Here is a 24,562-nt window from a genome sequence, read left to right on the forward strand (position 1 = left end):
AACTGATGCACCGCAGATTCCCTCTATTTACCGTTATTCAATCCTGAATGACTCATGTCTGTGTTCCTCCATCTACAGATAATAACAAAGCAAAACACAGCCCATGTCTGTGGTGTAAACACCTTATTTTCTGTCTTGAAATGAATAAATCATCACTTTGTTTTCTCTTAACACACATGACTGGGTTTTTTTGAGCCAGTGTTATATAGGTGAAGGGGTCAAATGCGCTCTTTTGTACTTTCTTAAGAAAAATTAACATCAAAAATCCTATATCCCATATAATATATGCTCCACAGGCTGTCAACTACAACCACAAGTGTGGAGGGAGTCAGCAATGAAATACTCCTCAGTCTCTGCTGTTTCGTCATTACTGAGAAAGGGGCCAAAGAATTTGCCTTAACTAACTAACTTTTAGCTGCAAGGAGCTGCATACAACGTCATTTTGGCACATAAATCGTGTATCGTTGGAGAGATTACCTACATTAGCATAATATTCAGTGAGGATTTATGCGATTACACCAGGACCTGCAGGCCAAAGATCGCCCACCATAAGATTTGAATTGGCCAGCAAGATGTTTTAAGTGAAAAACAATTAAGAGAATTATTCAAAAAAAAGAAAAAATCTAATATGAATCACTGTTTATGCGGTTTTTATTAAAATGTAAATGATTTTTAAATATGTAGGATCTGTAATTATTCTTTATTCATGATATGAGCACGACGGGCCAACACTGACACTTTGCGCAGGAAGTCAGTCAATAAAGGAAACTTATTACTATTGAAACATAAAGTCATTGCCCACTATGTCCACCTGGCTCAGTCAGTCTAAATGCAAAGTGTAATAATTTCACGTGAAGTTGCTCTTTATGCAGGCATCCACAAATGTGAAACATTTAAGCCCAAAGTTTTAACCATAAAAACAGTGTATACATGGCCCCTGGGACATATTCATTGAGCTCCTCCTACCTCCTCCATACATGTTTTTATTGACTTGCATAGCATGTATTAACACACCTATGAATTATGTACACTGTGCTGTGTTCAGCTGCTTCACGTCAAAAGACTGCCTTGCAAAATGCCTCGTTCAAAAGGTAATTGGCAACACTAGAAAAATCACAAGGTTGTAAAATATGAGATTTATTCTGCAGAGAAAGCAGTTCCAAGATATTGAACTTCAAAGATTCGACAAACTACAAGGCAAAACAATAAATATTTAAACCCAAAGGTTCTTCCATATCACACTAAGCAAGCAGAAAAGTAATATTTGCAGTTCACAAATACTTCAATGACTCCAATTAAAAAGTTTCCAAAATGTTATTGACTCAAGTCACAGCTGCGTGTGCCGAGTGTGAAGGAAACACGAGCTGGTGTTTGCAGTGTTCACAAGCTCTTTGAAAGTAGCTGCTCGTCTGAGCGCACTCACAAATTACTGATTAGAATGAATCAGACATGATCAAACATGAGTGGAACCACACTCAGATGTCTCATTGTGTGATTAATACAGCGCCTATCATATCCTACATGTACATGATTATCTAAAGGATGTGGAAAAAAAGTGATATACAACGGGAGCACAGCTACATCGAAGAGCCGTGACAGTTCAGTGCTGCTTTTCACTTTGGATCGATACACTGTATTGTGATCAATACAAAGAGCTGCCGTCTTGATTGAAAACAAGGCGTTCTCGCTCAGCAACACTCCATGAGTCGACCTTTCTTCTGCTCCAGTGTTGTGTTCTACAGTGAATCTGTGCTCAGCATTAGCGGAATTAAACTTTTTATTGAGCTACCTTGAGACAAGCGGTGTCCATCAAAGGACACATAATAGCAGAGCAACAAAATAAAAACCTGATGTCAGAAAACACCACCTGCTGTATGAGGAAATACTACCTGCTCTCGGGCAGCTTTTTGTGAGGCAATTTCTCCTTTTCTCTCTCTCCCTCCCTCCCTCCACCACTCTCCCTCTCTCTTCCTCGCCACTGATGGCTGTTCCCTTCGGGTCAAGCTCAGTTCAATATTGTAAAGGATCTACTAATCAATAATTCACAAATACTGACTGCTTCACGCTGCCTCCCTGTCTCCCCGTCTCTCGTTTGCTTCACATCTTTGCAGCACTGCCTCTCCCCAACTCTTTCCTTGACCCTCCGTCGTTCTTTCCTTTTATTCTCTCACTTCTCATCTATTTCCCTTCTTGGGGCTGTATCTCCACACCTGTTTCCTCTCTGCCTGTCTCCACCTGCGTGTTTCTTCTTTACGCCTCCGTCCTCTCTCATCTCCACCTGCGTGTCAGCTCCTCAACCTGCACTAACACCCTCAAAGCTAAGAGATCATAAATACAGATGCACGCATCAACACAAAACACAAACACACATATCTGTTGTTGGTTAGTCAATAATTCATCTAAATTTCTCAATCGTATTGTTTTATTTATTTATTTTTCAATTGATCCACATTATTGATTTTGTGTGTGGATAATTTCACTTGGTCGGCGAGCTAACTTGTTTGGTATGCATCTGTTCTAGTTCTTTGGCATTAAATCTATTTTGAAACTATCCTTATAATTACATTATTGGTCCCACCAGTGCACCTGATATTCAGCTTATTTTCCTCTGGGAACAGCTTGTTTATTCAGTTATGGAAAAAATAAATATGTCTGTTTGTATTATTACCTCATTAATATTGTAAATATTAAAATTATGAGTTTGAGTCACAATCATTGACACAATTTGTTAAGAAATGAAATAACAGTGCACATAAATTATGTGCTGGTGCGCCTGAATGAAAAAGTATAAAAAGTGTAAAAAGCTAGTCTGTTGATGTTTACTCAGACATCTAGCATCCTGATTAGCATAAATAACTTTACATATGACACCTTGACAATGACCAGCATAAATCAGTGGATGTGCCTAAGGACCATTAGTCACTTTAACAGTGAAAGTGTTAATTAAGTGTTAATTATTTGCTTGGCTAAACAATAATCCCCTTCATGAAGGAGCTCTGTTTGACTGAGGACTTCAGACGTCCCTCTAAATGGCTACAAAATGTAAAACAGAGAGAATGTCAAACTGAAGTTAAAGCTGTACTAATTCATGTCTTTAATATTGGCAGCTGATTACATTATGATGTGAAATGTGGTGACAGACCCACAGACAAACATCATCCAACTGTACTCCCCCTCAGGTCTGTAAAGTCTAATTTAGCTCAATGTTTTGGTTTTACAAGCACAACTAAGCTAGCATTAACCTAATTTCCAGCTGCAACAGACAGCTGTTTTAATAAAATCTTCTAAAAAATCCACCATATGCTACCTGTCCAGCACCAAACAGCAAATAGAGTCAGAAATTCTGTTGTGAAGTAGTGACGCATTTAGCTGCTATAGACTGAATACTGTACTGCAAAAGACTGTATCAAAATAGTGTTAATGAATGAATGAATGTTAAGGTCTGTGTCTGCTGGATGTGTAAATAAGGAACTGCTTGTCGGCCATTATAACTCTGTAACTTGATAATATGTCAGTATTGTGCTTGCACATCACTATTGCTTTTGCTGAAAGATTTGTTTTTAATGAGGTGTATTTGAGGCACTACAGGTGAAAACACCATGTCTTCATGGACAGCCAATTTTAAGATGCTGGGGTATTTTGCTGCTTAACTGGTTGACAGAAAAATGTCCAAAATAGACATTTAGGTGTTCATTTTCCAGTTTTGTATCTATATTCTGAAGATTTTAAAGAGGGGGTTTGTTCAAATAGCAGTCACATATCCTAATTTACAGTATATAACATGTCATTCATAAAAACATGGGCTACATGGATGGATTATGGCTGTCGACAGTATTTTCTGATTTATGGATTGATAGAAAAGAGCTATTCAAAACTCCCTCACTAAAAAACCTTGACCTGACTCCAACATGTCAACAAAATGGAACATGAACTTTGAACGTGGTTTTATCCAATGTTCAGATTTGTGCTCTGGAAATGTTTTTGTGTGTCTCGCCTTAACCTTTTACATCTAGTTAGAGTATCAACAGAGATACACCTGTCCTACTTTTCACTTGACACGTGGAGTAGCATTGGAGTCAGCTCAACAAAAGCAAGCAGAACATTCTGTTTGCTGTCCTGGTTCCATAATAGAGGAAACTGGACACTTATTCTGTTGCAGTCTGAAAACTCATCAGTCTATATGTAAGAAAAGACACAAAGGTTGATGTTTTTGCATGATTCTTGCAACATTTGGGTTGAATGCTCGTGGCTGAATGCCCTTTTTTGACAGTGCTACCTTATCAGTCCATCTTATGTTTCACATTCTGATTTTACAGTATATGTTGATCACATCGACTTTTGAACAATAACACCTCTCCCGCACAGGTTTAGATGTTTAGATGTTACTTGGCCTTATTTTCTAGTGTCCAGTACAAATAAGGTTCTGGCTGAAATGTTGTCATAATTTCACAGCAGAATCAGCAGCAGCCAGTTTCAGAGGGTGCTGATGGAGAGCAAAGAGTTCTCATTTTTCAGTCAACATTTCTTGGTGCGAGCTATTTTTCAGAACATTTTTAGCAAATGGGCATGTACAAAGTGATGGGGACAAAATGTGCCATTTTAAAAGGTGGTATAATGTAAATGACACCTATGCATCTGGCTAATATCTACCATGCTTTTAAGTATAGCAGTATTGGAGTAGACAGAGTAGTGATTTGTTGCATCACTAGTGCTGGATAGAAGCCGTACAGGATGAGCAGCTTCAACCCTGTGCTGCCATTTGGTATGCGCTCTCTGTCCGCTCACTAGCTTTAACTTTTAATCCCTTTTTCACTGATAGAACAAGTTTGACCAGTGAAATGTGATCAAATGTTGAACTTGCCGTGCTGCATTTCGCTTTTCTCCTCCCCTTTGAATCTTTCATACATCTAATATTTCATCTGCTTTGTTTGAAAAGCGAGCGGTTCAGTCTCAGGCCCTCATCTGACTTCTCCACCAAACTTTTTAAGAAAGAAAATGGGCTTCTCTTTAAAAAAAAAAAAACCCAGAGGGGATATGCCTAATGGGTTTCATCTCTCTGACTTCTGACATAAGTTAGAAGGGAGATTTCGGATTCTGGCTGATGTTAATTAGAGGCAGATTTCCCTGCCTGTGTGCCCACTAGCTACAGATATTGAGGGAACTGGAGGCTGAAGGATGGGGAGGTATTGTTCTCTGAGGACACTGGACGATGGGTGAGAGGGGGAGAGAGAGAGAGAGAGAGAGAGAGAGAGAGAGAGAGAGAGCGAGCGAGAGAGAGCGAGCGAGAGAGAGCGAGAGAGGGGAAGGATCTGAATGATAGTTCGTCAAAGGATCCTCTTATTCACTCTGATGTCTGGGACAAAAACAGAACACACACACTCACACACACTCAGAGAGAAGCGTACAAATGCACACACACCGAGCAGAGATGCCTAGGGCGTGAATATAGTAGTGCCTTCTTTATACTAATTATCCAGCTCCCTCTACTTATCTGTCACATTTTAAGACAACATTAAAAGTGTGAAGATTAAAAATAAGACAGAAGGTTGTGATAAGTCAGAAACTGTGGATGTGTGAAAGCTCATTATCCAACTGAAGTAGATGGGCTTTTAAAACGCCTACCGCATAAAAAAAAAAGGCAGAAGAATGATCTGTGCTCTACACGAAACAAAGTGGGGAGGAAGAAGTATGAATCCCACTCAATTGAATCATGAAAATGTGCTCTGAATCCATGGAGCTTTGGTCCAGTAGACAAGAACCAGCAGGAGGTTCCGGCCACATACAGAATACCAATTAAGTAAGGGATAATGTATAGTTCGGAGGTTCCATACAACCTGTCGGGGTTTATTTCTACATAACAACCGACTAACTATACATTATCCCGCTTATTACACGGCTTACGAGTGAAATAAATAATAAATAATCACCCACAATGATTCAGCAGCGACAAGGATTGCTCGGTAAAGTTTTCACTTTCACTCTCAAGGCCGGCCCGAGAGAGCAGCATTCAATAGACCCGTGTAATAAATGATAAATAATCACCCACAATGATTCAGCAGCGACAAGGATTGCTCGGTAAAGTGTTCGCGTTCACTTTCACTTTCAAGGCCGGCCTGAGAGAGGAGCTGGGCAGCGGTGCTTCTTATGCTGTGGTTGGTTTAACGCGCTGAAAGTCCAGCTGTCTGGCTTATGTTGCTACATGTTGCAGGGGCGGATCAGAGCGCCGTCCCTAGCAACGGTCTGTTATACTTGACGACGGTCATTATACAGAAATAACAGACCGTAGAACGCAGCGATGGACCAATCAGAGAGCAGCATTCAATAGACCCGTGTAATGTAACAAACAATAAGATCAAAGATGCAGCCACGCTGAGGAGCTGTAACATGGCACAGCTGGAGTTTGTGATGTCTTTCTTGTGCGTGGGGGGTCCAAAGACTGCGTTGTACATTTATAACTGTGCTTCTTTGAGTGCGGTTTACCTGAGAGAACGTCCAGGTGAGCTTCATGTGTTTGGTAGCAGCGTAGCTGCACTCCAGCAGCCTGGGTCTGCTGTTCACGTCCACCAGACACTTGTTGTCATCGTCGTCGATCGTCGGACTCAGCACTCCCAGGTGGAGCTGCTGGGAGCTGGTGAAGTACACATTCTGCTGGGGGACACAAACATAAACAGTCAGACCTCAGTCGCTGAAAGTAAGACTCTACTCCACAGCTGTGGAAAAACATCAAGATGTGGGAATACTCAGTCTGCTCCTACCATCTTCTTTAATGAGCTTTGTGAAATTCACAAAATCAAGGTGTGTTGTTGAGAATCTCTCAACAGAGCAGCTCTCGTTCCAATCTCATCTCATCCCAAAGTCTTATTTGTATGCAAATTACTTTCTGCAACATCAAACAATCTACAGGAGATCTGGTTTCTGGAAACTACACAAACTGTATGTTTGCCGCTGAGAATGCATCACTATTGTACCCCTCATCCTTCAGACACACCTCAGTCACCTTCGTAACTATTTTCCAGTTGCAGTTGGAAATCTTTCCATATTGTTCATAGGGATTTTCTATTTTCAATTCAATTTGTAATTTCCTTTTTATTTCACTTATTATATATACTTGTCAAAGCACATTTATACCATATATATATATTCAGGCAGTTGGACACTGGTGTGCAGGAAGTTGTGATTCTTTTATGGTGAAACACTTCTAACCCCTGGTGAAAATAAAAAAAAGGCTGAAAACACCACAACTCTTTAATAAAGCCACGCAGGGACTATTAACTAACCACTGAGAAGCACGTAAACAAATTTTCTAGCATAAAGGACATCTGGAGGCCACTTCATCATATTCATCATCGACCATAGAGGCTTCCAAGAGTGCACTTCTGCTGTGTTTTCTTTTCTTTTTTAACATGATGGCACCAGGGAGGGCATTAAGACCTTACATGTATAACACAACAAACATTTTTACAGTCAAACAACCAAACAGCTTGCATATAAAGTCAGACGACTAACCACCAGGAAACAAAAAAGAATTAATGAAAACAATTACAGGAATCACGCGGCACATCGGATTAAGAAGCTGCAATATCTTTAAAAAGAAAGAATGAATGTATCTTGACAGCTACTTGTGGCTCCTACATTTCAAAGGTGCTTTGAGTGTCTGAGTGTTTTTGGTCAGAGATGTGGCAGGTTTCCTCAGCATCAGGTCGCTCTGTAAAGTCTGCGTCACTGTAGCCAGACAGTGGTGTGCACAGTCTGTGGTTCTCCCTGTATGTTGCCGTTCATGTCATGATTTGGACTTTGCGTGTGGTATTTTTCTGTGCTTCGCGCTTGTGTTTTTGTTTTATGTGTTCTCAGAGGTGTTCTGCAGAGGCCGGACGTGGCTTCTCTGGATGGCTGGAGCTCCTGCCTCTCACACACCTTGCAGCTCATCTGTGCCGACTCAAATACTATGGTCTTCTCTCCACTCGCTGCCTGATTGTTTCCACTCGTCACTGTGGTATATATGGCTATGTCGCTAGTGCTTGCTCTTCCTTCTGACTAATTTTGTGCCTCCTCACCATTTCCAGAGCCAGTGCAACTCCAAGCACTAGCTCCACAGCCACCCTGCCGCCCAGCCTCCTGCACCTCCGCCTCCTACCAAGATCCTCCGAGTCTCACTCACCTGAGCCTCCACCTAAGCCTCAGCTTCCCATTATCATGAGCCCTACTCCACCTTCAACCTTACCCCCGCCTTGGTGTCCGCTTTTTCAGTCCAACATACAACAATCTACAAATAGTTTTCCAATCAACTCGACAAGTGCATTCCCGAGTCTTCATACCAGTGAGAACTGGGCATTTCAAACACTGAAAGTATGTGTTTTGTTTTTTTCTGAGTTTCTTCTGGAGTTGCTCGTCTTGGCTACTTTTGTTGAGGATCAGCAGTAAAACTTTTGAGTTGTATTTCGTGGTTGTGAACTGTTTTGGGGAAAGAAATGACTGTTTATCAAGTGTTGAATAGATGCACGCACACACGCACACGCACACACACACACACACACTGAATTGATTTGTGGTCTATTTGCTGTTGCAGTGCTGTTTTTTGGAGACATTTATTTTGTTTCTATTTACCACTCGTTTCATTGTTATGTCTGTTTTGACAGAGCTATTTTATCCAGTTTAAAATACTTTACAATTCCTGATTTTTTTCTTTCATATAGCTGTTTACTGTACATAACAGAGAAGAAAAATATTGCAACATCAGTTTTTTCCCCCCCAAATTTCCAGCCCTGGTAAAGAAGTGATTGGATCATGTGCTGTATTTACAAATTTAACATGAGTAAAAAGATGCCTGAACAGCAGCGCTAAATAAATAAATAAATGAATAAATAAATACATGAATAAATAAATATAATGACACTCTAACTAATCAAATATACAGAACCAGCACTGACACAGCAGATACGATTTGCATTTTCTAATAATGCATTTTTGTGAAACCAAGCTGTTGTCTATATTCCCAGAGAGTTTGGTCATTAGCAGCAGGGAGCACTGTAAGTAGGCTAATTTTAAGTGTTTTTTTTTTGTACCTCACCTAGAAAATTTGCCAGGTCTCTGAACAACATTCTCACTTTTAATATGAGAAATAAACAGGCCACCTGTAACTGATCTAATTAGGAAGAAAAAGAGAAATGAAGAAAAAAAAAAGGAAGGAAATATTCAGTGGCATGTGATGAAGGAGGGAGAAGAGAGGTCAGGGATGGAAAAGTAGATCCTGGCTAAATATCAGCTGGGGGAGATGTTGCATACCTGGAATGAAAAGCAAAAAAACAGAAAACAAAACACAAGGACATGGTAATGAATGCAAATGCTGGCCCAGTTTTGAAGCCTGCAAAATGTTTGCCGAGGTAAATCAAACACACCTGATGTAGTTTAAAGATTCCAACCATAAAGTGAGACACGCATTTCCCCGAGTCTGACAGAAGAGCAGAAGATGAGACAAAGAATCACAGACAACACGACATGAGTGAAGCAGATAAGAAGGATCAATGTCGAGCCGAAATTCAAACAAGCAGGAAAAAAGTTACGAAAGAGTGAGCACAGAAACACAACGCTCAGAACAAACGGAAACATCGCCGTGTGCTCACACTCTGTAGGTGTGTGTGTGTTTTGCAGAGGAGTGTGTGGAGGCTCTGAGGAGGTAACTGATGAGAATAATGACCGTCTTGCAGGAACAGGACATTTCGAGACAGGAGCCATTATCACACTGTGAACCAGCCGCGGAGCTTTTAAGCTGCTGTTTAAAAACACCTCGAGAGAGACGACGGCGCAGTCTGATGTGTGTATCCATGCGCATGCAGTTTGTGAGGGAGTGCGTCGAGGCTGTGCGAACGCTCCCGACTGACGATCAGTTTCTCTGCGTATGTGTGTGCGTGCGCTAATAAGAGCGATTAAACTCGCATCTGTCAATAGATTGATGCTCAGCTGCCAACAGAGGGCTTAATGCTATCTCCTCTCCTGTCACGGCTTCTTAAAAAGCTTCTAATAGAAGGATTAGCACAGCGCTGTGTTAGACGGATAGCAATCTCTCCTGACGAATGTAAACATTAACAAGTGTGGACAGAATAAAGCCATTAAGCTATGTTGATTTTCAGGTGTTTAATGTCTACCTTCAGCGGACGACATTCCCACCCGAGCAAAATCAAACCTGAAAGGAGCTGTTTGGTGATCGAATCTGTCATTTCAAGGGCTGTGTGACATATTTTAGATATAAAGACAAAAGCTGTGCTGTACGGTGAGTTACATGTTGAGAGGGTGAGAGTTGGGCTGAGTTCAGAGGCCACACCACACCAGTTCTAAAGAGGTTGGAATGTCGTGTAAAACATAAATAAACACTGAGCGCAGACGAACTTTGTTCTCTGACAACAGTGTTCCTGAGCGCATGTCAACATGTTCTTAATCCCAATTTATTAAATAGTCCGGAAAATGTATGTAACATGATCTAAAGACTTCTGTCCCATGGTCCTGACCAAAGTCATTTCAAAGCTGTTCTTGAACCATTTGGAGTACAGGGCTTTGAAAGGTTACAGTCTGAAACTATTCACCAAACAGTCCGAAGCTCTCCAAGTGCTCCTGGCATTCATCTGTAGGAGTCTGAACACACTGAAATATTCATGTTCGTCTCACCTGATTTTCTTTAATGCAAAAATGAGCCTGCAGATGACCTGTAACTGCCCCATCAGCTGGAAAACACAATTGGTTCACATCATATAGTCTTACATGGTCCAAGACAGGCCCATTCACTCCTTCACTTCATGTTGCCTCCTGCAGCTCCTCACCACAGACACACACGCACACACACGAACACTAACATACAATTAGCTAACATGTTATCGAAGCTTCGTCATTACAAAACACGGTTTGAGATGCCGCAACTTCCCAGTCAAAGATACTTTGTTTTTTTGCTACGAAGCAGACTGGAAACTGTCCCATAGTCTCAATAAAGTCTCACAAATGTTGAAATGCAGTTTTTTTATAGGATCGTCAATATGGTTTGAACGTGTCAGTGGTTTGCAGAAACATTAAATACCAAAATTTTAGCATTAGCAAAGGCCTTTTTATCTAACTCCTCAAACACTTCTTCACTGATAGTCCTCTCCCACAGTCTGCTCAGTCGGGACCGGACTGAGTCGAGACCTGCAAATAGCAAAGTTCAACTGCAATAGCCAGGTTTCAACCTGTAGAGGGCAGTCGCTATGTAATTTGTAACACAATAGTTAGAATTCAAAAACTAAACACTTCAAGATATGGACCTGAATCAATCAACTACACTACTCAACACCCATATTTATTGTATTTTAGTTGAAAACAGTGGTTTGGAGTTTAGTTACTCTTCAAAAAGGGTCTAAATAACATTGTTTTGAATCAATTTGGGATCTCAGGGGGCTTCAGGAGACTTACACCAGAGGAGCTATATGGAGCCATTTTATGTTTTTTCTTTTTCAGTTGATTTTTCAGTTTTAACACATCTGCTTTAGTTGTTTAGGAAAATGCTAGATAATGACTGAATTTTCATTTTTGGGTGAACTCATCCTTTAAAACACCTGTCTCTTTAGGTCTCTTTAAAATATCCAGTGCTCCCACACACAAATGTTGAAATGCAGTCTCGTACTGCAGCCACTGGCTTGCCAGCCTTCTTGCCTGTAAATCCATCACCGTCTCCTCCACCTCCTGACAGTCAGGTCATAAACATGCAATGTGAACGTGATATGACACGTTTCGTACATATTTCAGTGTGCTACATATCCTATGACGTCACAAATGTAAACGTAGCAGTGGTTTGCAGAAACATTGACTACCAACAGTCTCCTCAGTCGTGACACAGTTGACCTCTGATGTCTAGCTGCAGCACACAGACTGACGTATTTGCTACAGTAGCTGAGCGTCTATGAAAAATGTCTGTATCATCTATTATCTAACTGAGGCTCCTGGTGAGCTTATTTCTGACAGCTACGGATGTAGTTAGACACACTAATCACTGGTGTTTCCCTCAGCCATCTGTTCTGGTGGTGACAGACAAACCCAAAAACACACACACACACACACACACATACACACGTGCGCTCAGGACGCAACAGCTGCAAAAATGTCTCAGTACATAATGAAGAGGTTCCTCCAGACGAGCAGAGCAGAGAGAGGTGCAAGAGGAGAGTTTAAAAGAGGGAGCAGACAATGAGGTTAACTGGAAAAGATGTTATTTATAGATACAGATAACTGAATAAAAAAACGGTATTGTTCCTACTACTATTCAGCTCACACACACACAAACACAGAGAGAGAGAGAGGGAGAGGGAGAGGCAGAGGGAGCTCATTATGGTATCGTGCACTGATCAGACTGGTGCCACTTTTAATAGGCTTACAGACACAGCCATTTTCAAAATAGATTACTTCAGCGCAGCCACAACCGTTTCATATCTCCGTTTTATAACCATCGCCTTTTAATGACCCGGAGAAAATTCACCTGCAGGCTCTGCTGTATTCTATGGCTTGCGACGCATTCCGCTTTTATTAAGTGAAAGTAAAAGCTGGTTGGAAATTCACACCTTGGAAGGAGAGTCTTTTATATAAGCACAATGGCATTTGATCCCACAGGGAGGTCATACATGTTTTTCTCTCCCACTGACGAACAGACACGGAAAAACACGTCAATTTAGTCAAAGGTTAAACTTTTAGAGTCCAGTAATTGGGTTTCTCTGACAAACACCCGCACGTAGTGTTTGTGAAAAGTTTTGAAAGTCCGGTAATTGGTTTGTGTTTTCTTTGAATCAAACAGACTCCCTGGTGAAATAAATCATTAATACACCACCAACTTTTCCCCAAAATGATAAATCAGTGTCTTCTTAGGTCTCTTTAAAGCGTGAACTGTTGGAGAACAGCTTTCTCTCTTTCCCAAGTGGCGAGCTTGTTTCAAAGTTTAATCTTTGATTAAACTTGTTCTGCTGCTTGCTTCCTCTTTATCAATGCTCGTCTGTTTTTTTAAATTATTTTCCCAGCCTCTTACAAACATCAAATCCTGCTTGTTCATTTCCGCCCAAACTTACTTACAAGTTTAATATCCTGGTTATTTTGGTTCCGTCGACACCCACGCGTCCCCCCACACGCATGCCTGTGCACACACTCACGCATTTATATTATCGTACTTGAGAGAAGTCTTATTCACTACATCTAATCCATTGCTCTAATCTTTTTACAGCATAACATGGCTTATTCTTGCACTCAAGTCCTTAAATAGCCTGATGAACAAGTGAGGACTGGTGAGTGTCCTTACCTCGCAAGAGTCAATTGGGTCCTCACAAAGAAAATCACACATACACAAACACTAGCACACACACACACACACACACACACACACACACACACACACACACACACACACACACACACACACACACACACACACACACACACACACACACACACACACACACACACACACACACACACACACACACACACACACACACACACAAATGCCGTCCTGGTAAATAGCCTCAAAGGTCTAATTTTCAGACTTTATTGATCCAGCCACAAAGCAATCTTCTTAGCAATGCTACACCATTACTGAGGCCCAGATCAGATTTCTATTATGTGCTTAGTTTCCACAGCAATTTTTCACTATATTTTGCTGAATGAATATTGTCATCCACACCTCTCCCACTGGCCTGAGATTCACCCCTGATTCAACATCAGCCGCATTAATTTTTGAACATTACCTAATGTGGTGCTGAGAAGGGTTTTCTGTTTATATAACAGTCAAGGATGCGTGCGTAGGCAAGGGGCTGAAAACATGTAGGTGCAGTGTCATGATAGCTCATTATGGTCAGCAGTTAGAAATGACACAACTTGCTGGAAAACAATAAAAATACTTTTCTGGAGAGGAATTTGTGCCGGATATTTGCTGATGCTGAAAGACAATTGACAGCTGTGAGAAATAATGACTAGCAGCAATAATAATGCAAAACAGGACTGCACCATTAAGTTAGCTAAAAATTCTATAATCCAAAAATGAATTCAGTCATTATCTACTCAACCCCATGCTGATGGAAAGTCAGGTGAAGTTTCATAGTCCAAAAAACATTTCTGGAGCTTCACAGCCAAACATGTTGCAGCATTCTCCTGAACAATTCAAGTAGTTGGGGACTTGTTTTAAAATGTTAAAAAACAACTGAAAAATTAAAGATAAAATGGCTCCATGCAGCTCATCCAACAAAATCCAAGTCTCCAGAAGCCCAGAGATGCCAAATAAATTTGAAAATAAGTTATTTACACCCCTTTTTTAAGCCGAAATCTTCACCCTAGCTGCTAAGCTAAAAGCGTCTCAAGGTTGTAAATAACGTCTTTTCAAATCCATTTGGGATCTCGGGGGTTTCCGGAGACTTGGATTCCACCGGACAACCTGTATGGAGCCATTTTATGTTGTTTTTCGATTGTTGTTTTATGTTTTAAAATGAGTCCCCATTTACTTCAGTTGTTTCGGAGAATGCTGTATCGCTGTTTTGCTGCGAAGCTCCAGAAATGTTATCTGGACTACGAAACCTTACCCTACCTTCCATCGACATGCGGGTGAGTAGATAACTGAATTTTCATTTTGGGGTGAACTGTCCCTTTAAAGGAACAGCACAGTGATGGCCTTTCAATGAAGCTCTGCAGTGGACATTTACTACGCTGTGTAAAGTAAAGAAAATCAAGTTTACACTTGGCATGTGGTTTACAGTAGACCTGCTATAGATATCAGTGGGCCAGGTTTTACTTTTCAGTGATGGATTTGATCTATTCAGAGCACCACTGCCACTCCAAATGGACGTATTGTACAGTACGTGATCAGACTGTTTTGTGCTTGAATCATTACATCCTGTCATTTACTTTATGATACAGAAATATGGCAGGCTGGTCATGCTCTTATAGAACTGGCCCATTATAGCTACTTAATGTACAATGACATTACTCTAAACCAGTGTTTTTCAGTCTTGGTCCTGGGGGCCCTCTGTCTTGTAGATGTTTCTGTGCCTCAACACGCCTGATCTAAATGAATGGGTCGTTATCAGGCTTCAGCAGAGATGGTTGATGAGCTGATCATTTGACTCAGGTGTGCTGGAGCAGGGAAACATCTAAAACATGCAGGGTAGGGGCCACGAGGACCAGGACTAAAAAAACACCGCCCTTAAAGGATAAGTACCGTTTTTTACAACCTGGACCTTATTTCTGGCAAAAGATATGGTCATTTACTCACCCAGATAACTTTGGTGTCATTCGGCGTCGTTCGGACGAAATTAGATCCAGTGTAGCGCCGATATATCCATATAATGGGAGAGACGGGGCAGCGACACACAGCCTCTATATAACACATTATCTGCCACGAAACAAGTTAATTTCATCAATATTTTGTTACGATATGCTAGCGCTATTAGCCTCTGAGTCCGGGCTCGTCCGTTATCAACATCCGGGGTCAAACTAGCAGTAGCAGCTACAGGTAAACAAGGCGCGCTGTCGCGGGTGCGCGCGCAGCTCAGAGACGACATCTTCCAGGTCAGAGGTAGTAGATCAGCCTACAGACCCCGGATGTTGACAATAGACGAGCCCGGACTCAGAGGCTAATAGCGCTAGCATTTCATAACAAAATATTGATGAAATGAACTAGTTTCGTGGCAGATAATGTGTTATATAGAGGCTGTGTGTCGATGCCCCGTTACTCCCATTATATGGATATGTCGCCGCTACACTGGATCTAATTTCGTCCGAACGACGCCGAATGACACCAAAGTTATCTGGGTGAGTAAATGACCATATCTTTTGCCAGAAATAAGGTCCAGGTTGTAAAAAACGGTACTTATCCTTTAACTATAAATCTCCCTTTATTTAAAAGTGGTGATAACTATGTTAATGATAATACAGTTTTGAGCTAAGTATATTTTATTTGTGTTTCCATTATCTATGACATTATATTTCCACTCCAATACAATTCCGAAAGAAATAAAACACATCTCATTTTGCAGAATAAGATTAACGTGGAAAACATATCAACTGGTAACACATGATGCATTGTTATAAACTATCCAACAGTATGTAAAGTAATTAAAATTAGCTCCACCTCAGCCAATTATGAATACAATTTGGGTGTGACAACTGATGGGACCAAGTTGGAAATGGTCTGTTCCAGTCTGGGTCAGCTGGTGCTGACCGTCAGATGGTTAAATCATGTAGTGGGTGTTAGGCCGTTCTATGTCAACTTGCCCAGGATTCAGAACTCTTTCCAATTCACGTCATGGATTGTCTCAAAAAAAAAAAAAAAGTGATGTTAAAACTTTAACTCCAAGGGCATCTGTGAGAATTCATAACCCAAAAAAGTAATTGGAGTACAACCACATGTTTTTGCAAGGTCTCTTGAATTTAATATTAGTTTTTAAATGATCCTTTTTCAAGAAAATCTATAACATGAACTAGGAGGCCTTGTGGCTGCAATGACCAAGTCCTAAGATGCACCCACTGCCAATGGGTCTTGTAAAGATTTTGATATTTCCAACTGACATTTGCAAATGATTTCATCCCTTGTATGTCACCCTTAAGGCAACATAACGGTCTATTGTGGAAGTCAGTTCCCCCTTTGAATAGTGCTGTTGCTTGGGGTCAGAAGACTGCACTCAAAAATAATCAGGCTCAACACATTGACTTTAAGTATTTTAATCACATGTAAATGTTCCATCTAATTCGATTACATAAGTTTAAGGCAAAGTGTCACACTTAATGCAAAGTTTGTTGAGTCAGTGTGAATAAATTAAATAGCTTGTCTGATTAGATCAAATGAATGCAGACCTATACTTGAACCTTATATGTTTATTTAATTATGATAGAGTTAAAGGGAACTTCTACACAAACATAATGTGTTATTCAAGTGTTCATTATTAAGTGAGAATTATACATAAAAGTTGTGCGCTTTAAATAGGTTATTCTGTCTCTTGTAATAAATCACACATCTAGTTATTTAATGTATTCACACTGACTCAACATGATAGAAAAAACTTTGCATTAAATATGTGTTAAACTTATAGAATAACATGGAAAATGTATATGCAAGTAAAACTAATTAACTTAATGTTTCAGGCAAATCATTTTTTGAGTGTAGTGTAGTGTAGATTTAGGTAAGGAGGAACACATATCGACAAGGAAACTGACTTTGATATAACTCATAAATTAAAAAAATGAAGAATGACTGCTTTTTTAGACTTTTCAGTGCAAATTCAATTCAATTCAAATCTTCATTTAAAATGAACACAGACATCAAACAATCAGAAGCAAACCAGTAGGACTGCACAATTAATCAAACTAATATTAAAATCGCAATATGGCCAAGTGTATATCAGCTGCAAACAGCATTAGAATGAAGTACTGTAGTGCTCAGACGTCCTACTCTACATAACGTGTTCTTTATGACTTTTACATCTCTCCGCCAGACACGGCCAACCGAACTTATCATAAAGGGTGCAGTGGCGAGTATTGTAGCTATCACTGGCAATGAACCTACATAAATAGTGCTAACTGCTGGCTGCGATCCATGTTGGTTTTGGTGCAAGAAAATGCAGTTTATCACCACAACTCCAGTTATCTCTGATCAGTGGTTCAGTGTGCTGTCTCAAACATTTGGTTGTGGAACCAAACCAAACTTAAAGGGTTACTCTCCCAATGTAACAATCTGATAATTTGCTTGCAGTAATGTCACTCAATGGCAAAGTTGCATTGTGGGTAGTGTAGGCGGCCAGGTTTTGTAAAGCAGCCCACTGGTCGAGCATTGCATTGTAACACTGCTGGACTCATTATGGACAGTTTAAAAACAAATGATCAGACGTATCGCCTTTTTTATTGCTCGCATTCTTCTTTCTTTTTAAAACTTGGGGCCTACATTACCGACAGTGCAACTGAGCCACTGGAGGGGCAAATGATCAGTTTACATGCAGCTTCCTCTGGAGCCACAAAAGGCTTTATACTACTTCAGTCACACATGCAGTAGTACTCCCCGACACCTGTAAACACATTTTAATGTGGGAAATTGGTGGAGCTACCCTTTAATTTAAAATGACCACCAAGACCTTTAGGTGAATATTTCTCCAGTCGGCAGGTTCAACTTGAGTGAAACTGGTGGCACGTGAAGGTGGCATGAAGCTGAAAGCTCTGGTCATTTACTGCGGTAAGTGAAAAAGTGCTTAACTGAACGCTTGCCACTGAAATCCTCACTGTGAAATGTCTCTCACTCTCTCTCTGTCTCTCTCATCCTCCTCTGCATACCCTTCTGGGCTTCCCTCCCTCAGCTGTGTCAAGTGGCTGAGAAGGAAAATGAGGAACGTTATGCATCGTTGACATTCAACAGATCATCAGGTATTCAAAGCCATATCCATCTATCCCGTTGGACACGGACACACACGCACGGAAATGATTCATTTCAGAAAGAAGAGGACTCAGACGTAATCTAAAGGATTGGACGAATCAGAATAAAAGGATCTGAATGGGGAATAAGAAGGACTGGGGGGAATAACATTACAAAAGATACTCCACATGAATAAAGAAAAAAGAATGGAAAGTGATAGAAGTGCATGATAGAAGACCAGAGGAATATTTGAGTCTTTGATGTTGGCTGTGAAGACATTTCCTGCTGCTTTTCGCCCTGCATCCTCAGGCCTCTTATCGTTGATGTTTCAGAACTCTTTTTTGGCGTTCATCAATGATTTCAAGATCAACATACCACTTTTGGCCATAAAAACACATTTGTTATTGTTTTACCCTGTATCAGTTTGAGCAGGGTTACTCACTCAGGCGAGGAGAGGTCGTTTTTGCATTAATGTGTGTGAGAATATCTATTAACAGCAAGTATTATGGATTTATCCATTATATACTAAGATTCTGTAATCCCTCCCTGATTACTGCAGCAGGTAAAGAATAGATATTAACTTTCATTTCATTTCATGTGCACATAATGTATATATATGCACCTCTGATTCGAAAAGACCAAATATCTCCAACCTACAAAGTGATTAGTTCCCCTTGCTGATCCTGCACTGTGTAATTATATTCTGCTGCTATCATGACTTATCCCAGTAAAGCCCCCAAATACCTCTGTTATCTGGAAACATGTCACACCGCAGTGGGTAAATTATGGTTTGCTAGAAGTCATTTGTCTTTTTTCGGAAGATTAAATTCCTCCACAAACATGAGCGAACAAATTATCTGTTCATTTGCTCTGCCTTTAATATCTCAAAATAACTCAGCTGCAGCTAAATATCTGTTCACTAACACTAACTGGAAAAGCAAATGCCTGGCTTTGAACTTGGCTGTGACTAAAAAAATGTGAGTTTTAAGACACAACCCCTCAGATTTGAACAAATTAGCATCATGTAGGCCAGATGAATAATACTGCATGATTCTGCGTCCCAGAGGACGGGGATTAAATTGGCCCACAGGCTTCTCTTTGGGCAGCGTTGGCTAGGACTGCGGGCAGTCTGCTCTGCCACGGGCTGAATACATTTACCTGCCATCTTTCTGTCCCATCTGCCAAATTCATGCTGGGAATGTCAAAACTTTTCACTAAGTGTCTTCTAGGCTTTGGGCCCAGTTAAGCAAAAGCAGTGCATTGAGAATTAAAGCAACATTATGTAATTTTTTTTACCTTACAACAGCTTCCAAATCATTTTAATGGCACAGTGTCTTATAATTGGGTGAATGGTGTCTCTGTCTCAGCCACTCCGCCCCCCTACCTTGTTTCTACACTATGTAACTTCAGTGAGAGGGTAGGATCACAGCGTCATACACATGTTTACTTCAGCATACAAGTTTTCAACACATAACATTGTTATTATGTAATGAGTTTTATTTGTAGTTAGCACCTACATTACGTCACAAATTTTTGCAGACCTGGGATTTGCATTTACGACAGTGGTGTTGCACTCAGAAACTTTCTACACAATGTTTTAAAGGAACAGTTCACAGAAAAAAATTCAAATTCGGGTCATTATATAAACTCCCCTGTGGATGGAAAGCCAGGTGAGATTTCATTGTCTACAAAACATTTCTGGAACCTCACAGCAAAACAACATAAGTAGCTGGGCATTTGTATTAAAACTATGACAAAAAAATAAAAAATAAATAGCAACCGAAAAACAATGGCTCCCTATTGCTCATCTGGCATAGTCCAAGTCAAGCCCAAGCTACAAAATCCCAAATTGATTTGCCCTCTAACCCTCCATGCAGGGTTGAACTTGCCGCCACATCAGACAGGGTTTGTGCGCTTTTAGCTTAGCAGCTAAAGCAAAGATTTTGGCTTTAAAAGGGTGTAAACACAACCTTTCATATCAATTTGGGATCTGATTTTATTTATATAGCCCAAAATCACAATCACATTGCCTCAGTGGGCTTTACTATCTGTGTAGCCAGCGACATCCTCTGTCCGATTCAAGTGAGGAAAAACTTGGCATATTGAGAAGAAAAAGATATCTACTTCAGTTGTTTAGGATGTTTTGCTGTGACCCCCCGGAAATGATTGTGAACTACAAAACTTTGCATCAGCATGGGGGCTAGTCAATAATGTCTGAATTGTCATTTTCTGGTGAATTGTTCCTTTAATTCTGAGTCTGCTAGTTCTGCTTAAACTGGGCACAAAGCTCAAGAGACAATAATTGAAAAGTTTGCAGCTGATTTTATGACTTTTTTCATTTTTTTCCCACATTTTTCAACTGCCGAACTTAACCCAACTTTCCAACAGCATGGAGGTGAGCGGATAATGACTGAATTTTTTATTCTTGGGTGAACTGCTCCTTTAAGCTCTTTATTGCAGATAGAATAAGCTCAAGACCCTTCATTGTAGCCTTGCCCATGTTAATTAGTTACGTTTCAATAAATAGATAGTGAAGGGGTGACAGAGATAAAAAAGTACTAATACAAGTCAATTTCTTTATCGGCACCTGCTGATTAAGCCGTGTCAGGGAAGAGAAAATGTGAAAGGTAAAACGACAGGACAGAGAAACGCCAACACAGCTGTTTCAGCAGCTGATTCAATACTACCGAGTATGACCCAGATAGAGAGTTGGATGTTTCCAACGTCAAGGCGCCGGTCAAAGCTATTAACTTTACTGACAATGGAGGCAAGGCTTGGAGTGTCCTCAGAAGGCTCCTCTAGGTGCTGGGCTCGGTGAGTTAGCGGAGTCTAGTTCTGATTATGTGAGCCTCTTCATGGCAGCCAGGATATAATGCAGACGGTAAAATATAAATTTTTAATTTAGTCAAGCTACAGAGCATTTCAAAGTGGTGAAAAGTAGAAATACAAAGTCACACTCTCTTGGTGTTTAAAGCATTTTTCAGTGTCTCCATTAAAGGGCCAATAAGTGCTGCCTTTACAGCCCCTTAGAATTTAAATGGCCCTGAATCTGCAGAAGGCTGATAGAGTTGTTGATTGGCCTCAGCGACTCGAGTATTACTTTTCAGATACTTCAGCGGCGACAGCTGAAAAGTATCACTCCACAAGCAAAACAGCACATGACAAAGCAGCGTTATTATAGCACAGTGATATATTGGCTCTTTGTTGCATTTCCTTCTAGATCTGGGCTCTAATTAGACAGCTTTCCCATTATGGAAATGTGACTTTTTCATTTATGTAAATTACAGACCCCCACTGCTCGACATTACTCATGCCCCTATATGCAGAGTCACTATAATTCCTCAAAACTACTCTACATTATTAACTTCAACCACAAACAAGTGCAATTTCCTCTTGACTGTGGAAATGTTGAACGCTGCGCTGCCCAATATTTTCACATCAACAGTTGTTCAAATAACTACGTGCGATGCCATAGTAGTTGCTTGAAGTGATTTACCTTGCGAGGCAGCTGGATTTGCAAGATCAAGTAATTATGTGAGCTAGCAAAACTATCTTGCTGGGCTTGAACCAATCAAAGTCCTATGAGGAACTACTGGCAGCTGTGGGTGTCGTTCGGGTGTGATGACGAGCAAGAGAAGCGACGGTTTGTTAACCTGGTTAGGTTGCAGCACTTATACTAGTTGGTTATGGTAACTCGCGCCATATTACTCATGTCATATAAAGACACCACTCACGTAATGTAAGTTATGTCATTTACATAACTTAATGCCTTGCTAGATTACATACAAAGTCAATGATAACAGGCGATAAGACATGGATTGGCGCACCATGCAACGCGATTCACATGAGGTTGATTGAGGTTAACGTTGCTGATGTCTGGACATTCATGAACAACAATGAATAGTGGCTATTTGCGGACACCCACAGCTGTACGATAACAAATCTACTCAATCCAAGCTTGTCATCTCGCCGACAGACCTGACGAAGCATGAATTCAGGCTGTTTGCAAGACAGCATTATGATGTTATTTTGGCGTCATTCTGATCCATTTATTGCAGTCAGATCACAGAGAAATCTTTTTTTTTTGGGTCCATACTGATGTGGTTCGTGGTTATTTTCATTTTTGTTACTCTCACGAGTAGACATAATAGAAAATGCATAACCATGCGATCAAACTTGCGCAAGTAATGCAACGTGAATATTTTCAGGGCGTGTCAAAACGTAACGCTAGAGGGGTAACTAAAGCAATAAACTTAAAAGAATAGGGCCACTGACCAGGCATCTGTATTTGACATCTTGGGAGTAAAAACCGGCTGCCGCTGGTGGTATTGACTCCCTCTGTTGATCTAATTGGTTGACATTAGCCCATGATGGACGCTGATAGACAGATGGTTCATCCAATGAGCTGCAAAGTATTTTTTGAAAGTGCCTGCCCTTTTCCGAACAGTTTCTAGAGGCGCCTTTCCCGATGGTTTTGTGATACAAACCATCCGATGTGAAGTTCGGTAGTGATGGACCCAAAGAATTACCACCAACATTGCTGTTCTTCTTACATATCCTAAACAATCTTTTACTGCATTCTTTTGTTTTTTTGGTCCACAAATCTACTCTCACAAAATAGCTCAGATAAACTGACCGTACCCTGCCTGTCGAGGACCAAAAAAGAGAGACTGAATTAGGAACTGGCTGGTGAACATAATAGATGATGTAACAGGTTTGATGACCCAAGTAGAGCTAAAAGTAGAGTAAATATTGGACTTTCATTTATCAGATGGACACAAAAAAAATTCATAAAAAACTTAATGCAGTGATAATATGTAAATGTGTGTTTCCAACTAAACCCCCCGGGAACAGCGCCAGGCTTTGAAGCAAACTTTCGTAGTGGCCAAACTGTGCAATTACATCACGTAATGTACTGGTGTACTTGTGAAAGAAGCAGCTGTGAAAAGGTGAATACATTTTTTTAATGCGACAGTCTCTGTAAAATGGATCATTTCACTATCATAATTTGAGCCATTTGGTCCTATAACATTTGGAAAGTCTAGAAGAGCCACACGATTGAATAATTATTTCCATTCAAGTTAGCTGGTTGCTACACTGGAAGCTAGCCAGCTCGGTCGGCAGAAGTCTCTGGTGTGCACGCTCTATGTTGATATGTTGATGATTTCATAGCATTTTTAATTCATTTTGATGTTTCAAACTGGGAAAACGTATCAAACATGTTCTCACACAGCCTTTTTGTTGTGCAGAGAATAAAGGGATATCACTCACACATATAATGCAACTTCATGCAATAGTTGCTCTCTCTAAATCCCTCATTTAAAATAACAAAGGCTGCAGAAGAGTTCAATTATCCACTGCCAACAACCTCTCCTAAGATCTCTCTGTGTGATCAGGGTGTTTTTTTCTTATGCGTCTGAAGAGGGAGAACAGAGAAGATGGAAGGTGACTGAATAAAATGAGAGCCCACTGACCTGTGGTGTCATACCATGACAGAGGTACATGATGGGAACATTGTCGGTGTCCGGCCCTTGGTCCAAACACAGGTTGTCTCTTAGACTGTTCTTCAACTGGAACAACAAGACAGAGATAACATCAGGTGAAAAAGAGGCGAGGGAGAAAGTGAAAATGATAAGGGGTTCTCCAGTGATGACAAAACTCGAACGGAACGTATGGCTAATATTAGAAAAGCAATAAGGAAGAGGAGACGGACAGCTCTCATACACATTTAGTCATCAAATTTGCAGCACTGTTAAACAAACTGCGCTCCCCGCTTGATGCTTTTTCAGGCTGTCAGAACTTGACAGCTTTTGATTTGATCACAAAAACACAGAAGAGAAAATGACAGCACCCCTTCAGGCTGATTTCACCTTCATCTTTGTCTCTTGAAAAGAACCTCAATAAAACCTTTGTGGTTTCAACTGCTGTTTTTTATTCTTATTTTTTTTTTTTCAGATTTACAGACTTTATTTAGATTTCTTTGAAACAATAGTTCAATATTTTTGTAAACAATGTTCTCAGCTGCCTTTCTGAGAGTGAGATGAAAAGATTGATATCGGTGTCATGTCATTTTGTCTCTTTTTTAGTTGAACTCATACATTAACAGTGTAGTAATAACAGTTTTAGGGGTAGTTTGGGACAGAACTGGACTGGTCTTTTAGCTAACGTTAAGCT

At 40.5% G+C, this 24,562-nt stretch overlaps 1 protein-coding gene across 2 annotated transcripts in view; it reads right to left on the minus strand.

Moving 5' to 3' along the window:
- Positions 1 to 24,562, minus strand: part of LOC311263766 (polypeptide N-acetylgalactosaminyltransferase 18-like) — a 169,149-nt gene that overhangs the window by 16,031 nt on the left and 128,556 nt on the right. Inside the window, exons 9-10 of one of the 2 annotated variants that reach the window (XM_084364063.1) lie at positions 23,863 to 23,958; positions 6,481 to 6,645 (exon numbers count right to left, since the gene is read on the minus strand). In XM_084364063.1, coding sequence (XP_084220189.1) covers positions 6,481 to 6,645; positions 23,863 to 23,958 — 261 coding nt within the window. Of the gene's footprint in view, positions 1 to 6,480; positions 6,649 to 23,862; positions 23,959 to 24,562 lie in introns of both variants that reach the window. The other variant, XM_084364062.1, reaches the window with a different exon arrangement.

This window comes from Pagrus pagrus, assembly GCF_965226575.1.
Source record: "Pagrus pagrus genome assembly, chromosome: 10".
NCBI lineage: Eukaryota > Metazoa > Chordata > Actinopteri > Spariformes > Sparidae > Pagrus > Pagrus pagrus.